The 6,616-nt window shown below is 45.9% G+C and overlaps 1 protein-coding gene across 1 annotated transcript; it reads right to left on the bottom strand.

Annotated features, from left to right (window-relative positions):
* Positions 1 to 1,794: 1,794 nt before the first annotated feature.
* On the bottom strand, positions 1,795 to 2,951 carry Tex38 (testis expressed 38). The gene is made up of 2 exons (XM_048349900.1): positions 2,918 to 2,951; positions 1,795 to 2,396 (listed from the first exon to the last, which is right to left on the bottom strand). The coding sequence occupies exons 1-2, from the start codon at positions 2,949 to 2,951 to the stop codon at positions 1,795 to 1,797; spliced, it is 636 nt and encodes a 211-aa protein (XP_048205857.1).
* Positions 2,952 to 6,616: the final 3,665 nt, after the last annotated feature.

Here is a 6,616-nt window from a genome sequence, read left to right as displayed (position 1 = left end):
GCATCGCCCCTGAGCCATGTATAGTGCCATCCCCTCCTCCATCAAGACAGTAGAGTGTCTGTACTACACTTAGCCCCATGATACCCTTTGTCATTTGTCCTGGACAGAGGTTGGTATCTTGCACTTCCTTTGTTCAAAGTTGAACAGACTCACTGGCTTAAGAGCCACAAAAGCCTATCACACAATGTTGATTTGGGATTTTCATTTGTATGTTGTCCTAAGTTACCAACCTGTGCCTGCATTGAGCTGTAGTGAAGCCTCACCTGCCACCTCTCAGCTTTGAGAAAAAGATTGGGTAGTAATGTTTGCCTTTGGTTTCAAATCATTGTATCTCTAAAGTCTGGTGATTCCTAGTGCTTTGCTCCTAAATTTCAAAACACTAATTTCTGGAGTTATACTAACCTAAAGTCCAATAATCTGTAATCCTTGTTCTGGGGAGGCTGTGGCAGAAGGATCAAGAGTTCAAGACCAGCCCGAACTCATCATAAATCAAGTCAGACAAGTAATGTGGAAAGAGAAGCAATGGAAGAAAACACCTGGCTTCCAGATGAATGCAGTGTTGTCTGAAGGAAGAGGTTCCTGGTCCTCAGGAATAGGTCCTATGCAACAAAGCTGAGAAGTGGGCCTTCTACTTCTGCATTTTCCCTTGTAGTTTCTTTTCTTTGCCTTTGCTAGACATAACTCCTCAGCACCCAGCCTGCTAGTCACAGTGGAAGGTTTTGATTGTGATGGGCTCATTCACAATGGCCTGTTTTTAGTGACAGCTTTTGTTTGCTACACACCTCATTGGCTTGCTTGCCAACACCAGCTAGATGTGGGTCCTTTCATATCCAAACCAGAACACATTTGGGTATTCCTGTGACTTGATAGCGCATGTATTGTAAATGAACCTAACCTACCTTGTTTTCTCATGTTAAGAAATGTAAATCTTTGTGTTAGGGCAATCCATTTTGGAAATGTGTAAATGACTTTGGTTCTGTTTCATATCAGTTATCAACCATTTTGTCTAAATAAAATATTTGCTTTCTCAACTGTCTTGCAAAAAAAAGCCCATGCCCTTACTGATTTTTAAAAATCTGGTTTGATCCTAGTTTTATGAACTCCTTCCTCTTGAAATCAAAGACTAATAAGTGGTAGACACAAAGCAATGTTCAGAAATCTACCTTAAGAATTGCAGCATTTTGCCTAAAGCAGTGAACAGAGCTCAGGCTTTAGTCACGTGCAGAATGGCAGGAGGCAAAGTGATGCTCTTGTCAATGAGAGGCTCAAACATTTAAGTCTGTTTCATATTTTGAGATTGAATATAAAAGGCATGTTTCCCAGGTAGATTCCACCACCTTAAGAACAAAAATAAATAAAGCCTTAAAACCCATTGCTAGAGAGAAGCCATACAGATAGGTTTGGGGCTTTTCCACAAACACACACACACACACAGTCAGTGGCCCTTCCCCTCAGGGATGTCCATGCATAAACCTTAAATAATTTGCAAATATGGGGTATAACTGGGAGGAATATTGAGTTGTCCACAAGTACTAGCTCAGTGTACCTCCCCATAGCCAACCTCCAGTTCCAATATTGGTGAGACTGGGACCAAGTTGGTTGGCAAAGTGCTCCCACCAAACAGGAAAGGATTTGCCCTCAAATGAGCAAAGGAGACACAGGAGAGTCTTAGACCTTTTAATTTTTCTTACAGTGACAGCCAGATGGGCTCTGACCTCTATCGATACCACCTTGAGGTTAGCTCATTTTCTACTCTCCCCTGGTCCCTGCTGTCCCACCCTCAATGAGAGGAAACTACAGTTCTGAAGCAAAAGGCTTGGTGTTGAAGCAGTTCCCCCTGTGGGCCAGTGTGGGTAAGGAATGGAAGTGGACATTCCTTTCAGGACAGTTGGCCAAAGGGTAGGACACTGAGTGGTTCAGCATAGGAGGTAGGTTGCAGAGCGACAGGGCAAAAGGTACCTCCTGAAAGATGGGAATTGGGAGTGGGGAGCCAGTGTGAGGCTGCACTGGGGAAGAAAGGGGCTGCTGTGGGGCCACCAGAGCAGGTTGCGGGGGACCAGGACCCTCACCCCGAGGGCTGCTGTCCGGGACAGCATAGGCTCTGCTTTCAGGGATGTCTATTTCCCACAGAGGATCTGGATTCTGGACTTCAGTCTCCATCTTGGTGGCAGCAGGAGGAGGGCCCGTATTAATGGCTGTATTCATGCCATAGTGCCGTCGCTTGTTTATCCAGTACAACAGTGGGCTGTAGGTGAATGTGGCAGCTCTCATCACCTCCACCCACTGCTGGGCACGCTCTTCCCGCCGCAGGTTCTTCTTCCAGTGAAGAAAGAGAATGCAGCTGCCCGTGACCACAGAGCACAGCCCCAGGAAACCAAAGTACAGCAAGACCCACACTAAGGAAGAGGGGGAGAAAAAAAGGAGAGAGGCAGGCTGGCTGATGATGCTCTCGCTCAAGAGGGGAGCTGTTCCTGATTTGTCTCCTTGAACCATTCATTAATCAACTCCAATTAATTCTTCTCATAACTCCTTCCCTCCCTCCTCCTAGGTTTATGCTATCATTCTCTTATTCCGAGACAGGGAATTCTGAGGAGCTTAAAGATGGCAAGGATTACTAGATCTAGAGGTGGCATGGTCTGGCCAGGTTGTCAGGCTCTGGGTCCTAGCCCAGGAACCCATCCAACCCACTGGACTAAGAAGTCTCATTAAGGGCAAGACCATTAAGGAAATAAGAGTTCTGCATTGACTGGGGCACCCATGTAACCCCTTTGGCTGGGCAGAGAACGGTCTCTGCCTTCAAGGAATCCTTAGTTTTCTAGAAAAGACTGCTTCCTGTAAGCGCTCCATTCATTCAAAGTCTTGTTCCTCCTCACACCTAAGGATACAAAGTGAAGGGCAGGATTCGAGGTAGACTTACTGCCAGGGAGGCTCAGGTCCTGTTGGGAATCCATAAGGAGGTGCATTGGTAGCCAACCTATGCTCTGGGGCAAGGGGATTCATCCACTGATGTGCCCCTCAGTGGGAACCCTCAGAAGGCTCAGGACTTTATTGTTGCCTAAGGGAGAGGTCACCAAGTTCTGAGCACTGAGCATTCCAGGGGCAGTGCTTATGAAGTAGTCCTGAGATAATGCAACAAAGGGATTCTGTCCACTGATATCTCATGAACCTAGTATGTCTCTTATGGCTTTTATCCAGTCCACCCCTCTAGTGAAACCATAGAGCAGCCCCCAGACCTCACACTCAGTCTTACCCATGTTGGTCACTAGGAAACCATGGCCATATACCTTCTGCAGTGGGGGGCAGGGCAGAGGGCAGAGAAGCACAGTGTTCTCAGGAGAAAACCTTCTCAAGAGAATACCTGCTCAGGTGGCCAATGATCCCCTCTTTGGCTCCCACAATCTCTCTTCTGTTTCATTTTTTTCCTTCCTTCCAATAAATACTGGCAAGGGTTTCCTGGACATCAAGCCCTGTAGGATTTCCCCTTTATTGGTCCTGTATCTCTATACTTCCCTTTCCAGTCTTCATACTCCTTTCCCTTCTTGTCATGTTAGACTCCCCAACAGACTTATTCACCTCTCTGGGGTCTTGCTCCAGCTGTTTTTTCACCCAAGAGTGGCTCTCACCTGCTTATCCTTGCAGGTTGGGCTCAATGCCTGTTCAGTGGCCAATAATGTTTCCTTTGTCTTCCCAGAAGCACATTATCTCTGATTGAAAAGATTGGGATAGTTGTGGAATCCAACTGACAGGGAGGGGTCAGGGGAGGCAGATCTTCCTATTCAACCAATCCCTTAGGACTCAAGTCAGAGACTTGCTTAACATCTCCCATGAAGCTTGATCCATTTATGGAGCAGCTCAGAAAGTCCTTTATTTAAAAGCCTGTCAGCTTCCAGTAGCAAGCACCACTGGACCTAGCTTGGTGTTTCAACACCATTTAATTCCTTCCCTGCTAATTCCCCAATGAGGGACTTGAGGCGCTATTTACACTGTTCTCCCCAGGTTCTACTTACCCTTGGCTCTCCTCCATCATTGGCCCCTGCTTACTAGTTTGCTGGTTTAACCTTATTTCCCCTCGTAAGTGTTGGCAGGCTCCAAGGCTCAGTCTTGGGCTCTATCTACATTCAGTCCTCAATGATTTGTAATGCACTCATGGGATAACTATCATAGATAGACAGCTTGCAACTTTATGTCTCCAGCCTAGGACAAAACTTTAGACTCATACTGAACAGCCTAGGTGGCATCTCTCCTTCCCAGTCAAATATGTCTCAAACCGAACTCCTGATCTTTCATCCTCCTACCAGTACCCTTCTTCCTTTCTGCAAACAGAAACTCTTGTTTCTAGTTATTCAGACCCACCCTGTAAGTCATCCTTGACTCCTTTCATTCTATCACATCTGTCTGTGCAAAATCTTTAGCCTTTCTTTCAAAATATACCCCAAATCTGACCATTTTTCCCTCCCATCATTTTAGTCCAAGTACTTCTCTCAGTTAAATCACTGGTTTTCCTGGAGGGTAAACAATCATCCTGTTTGGTCAGGAATAAAAGGGTGTCCAGAACATGACAATTTGAACACTAAAACCAAAAGTATCCTGAGTCAAACAGTAAGACATCCTTGTGAGCATTTCAATCACCACATATCCTAACTTCCACCAGCAGCCAGAATTTTTTTTTGGGGGGGGGCAATACTGGAGTTTGAACCCAAAGCCTCACACTTGCTCAGCTTACTTGCTTAGCTGACACTCTACCACTTGAGCTACTCCTCTAGCCTAGTTCTTTAAAAGTTATTTGGGAGATGGGGTCTCACAGGCTTTTCTGCCTAGATTGGCTTCAAATCAGAATATTTCAGATCTCAGCTTCTTGAGTGGTTAGTATTATATAGGCATCAGCCACCAGCACCTGGCTCCGAATTATCCTTTTTAAAGAATAGAACATGGGGCTGGGGATGTGGCCTAGTGGCAAGAGTGCTTGCCTCATATACATGAGGCCCTGGGTTCGATTCCCCAGCACCACATATACAGAAAATGGCCAGAAGTGGCGCTGTGGCTCAAGTGGCAGAGTGCTAGCCTTGAGCAAAAAGAAGCTAGGGACAGTGCTCAGGCCCTGAGTCCAAGGCCCAGGACTGGCCAAAAAAAAAAAAAGAATAGAACATGTCAGTCCTCTTCTCAAAATCTACAGTGACTTCATATTAAAAATCACAGTCCTTAAGGCAGGTAAAGCCTTTAACACTCTAACACCCCTGATGCCTTCTTAGTCTCATTTTGGCTGCTGTTTCTCTCACTTCCTAAGATACAATAGCCTCCTTGCTGTTCCCAAAGTAGTCCACTGTATTGGACCTTTGTACTTGGTATTCTTCCTACCTGGAAAAAAAAATGAATAATTCCCTTCCTTCCTTTCCTTCAGGTCACTGCTTGAGTGTCTCCTGATCTCTATTTCTATGTTTTTCTGCATAGCAATATATGTTCATTTGTTACCTCTCTCCACTAGAATGGAAGCTACATGAATTGACGTAAACAAGGATCTGAGAATTTCAGATAGTGACAACTCCTATGATGAGTAAAATAAAAGGACAAAATAAGATTTTTAAAAACAGACCATAAAAGGAAGGAGAGATTCATTGTAAAAGAGTAAGAGAGATTCGTTTATGTTTGAGGTATTGACACATGAGCTGAACCCTAGGTGAAAGAGGCCGCCATGTGCTGACTGAGCAAGAAAAAGAGCAACTGTGAAAGTCCTAACCAGCACACTAGCCATTGGTAATCTCCCACCACATGGCCCCTGTGTGAGAGCAGGTGGCATTGAGTAGAGCTGAAGGCCCTGTCCCTGCCACAGGCCAGGTTCCTATGGAGTAAGACACAAGCAGACCAAGAACTCCATGCAAAAGACAATCTAGTATTCACTGGACACTATGTTGAAAGTGAACTTTATCACTTGCGGGTGACAGTGGGAGGGGAAAACTGGGAGAGAACAAGGGAAGTGGTGACACTGTCCCAAAAGAAATGTACTCTTGGGGCTGTGAATCTGGCCTAGTGGTAAAATGCTTGCCTTGCATAGATGAAGGCCTGGGTTCTATTCCTCAGCACCACACATATAGAAAAAAAGCTGGAAGTGGCACTGTGGCTCAAGTGGTAGAGTGCTAGCCTTGAGCAAAATGAAGCCAGGGACAGTGCTCAGGCCCTGAGTTCAAGCCCCAGGACTGGCAAATATGTGTGTGTATATAAATATATATATTTATATATAAGTAAATAAATAAATGTATATATATTTATGCTCTTTTCCTGACTCATGTAGCTGTAACCCCTGTGAACATCACCTTTGTAGTAACTGTTTAGAAACAAAACAAAACAAAATGTAAAGGCAATCTATCGCCTGCCCTCACCGAGGGGTCCTTCATGCTGGGAGCAGGGGCACCCCAGAGCTTGCCACCCCTGGGTCAGGTGAGGGAGCTGGTGACACAGGGTTGGGAAAGGGAGAGACTGAGGCTCACAGGCTCGTTCCTCCTGAAGTGTTACCCCTTGGGCTCTGCAGGCAGTAGGGTGGGTAGTTTGTTCCGGCCGGAACCCCGGTGGGATGCCGCGGAGGGCCCACGAGGCTTGGGGGGCGGCTGGCATCTTGGTGCCC

The sequence above is a fragment of the Perognathus longimembris genome, chromosome 7 (genome assembly GCF_023159225.1).
Source record: "Perognathus longimembris pacificus isolate PPM17 chromosome 7, ASM2315922v1, whole genome shotgun sequence".
NCBI classification, from domain to species: Eukaryota; Metazoa; Chordata; class Mammalia; order Rodentia; family Heteromyidae; genus Perognathus; species Perognathus longimembris.
This window is presented reverse-complemented; position numbering and strand designations above follow the sequence as displayed.

Coding starts and splice junctions, on each gene's coding strand:
- Tex38 (XM_048349900.1), bottom strand. CDS start 2,951: ATGGATTCCCAACAGGACCTGAGCCTCCCTGGCA. Junction 2,397..2,917: donor GGACCTGAGCCTCCCTGGCA/GTAAGTCTACCT, acceptor CCTCTTCCTTAG/TGTGGGTCTTGCTGTACTTT.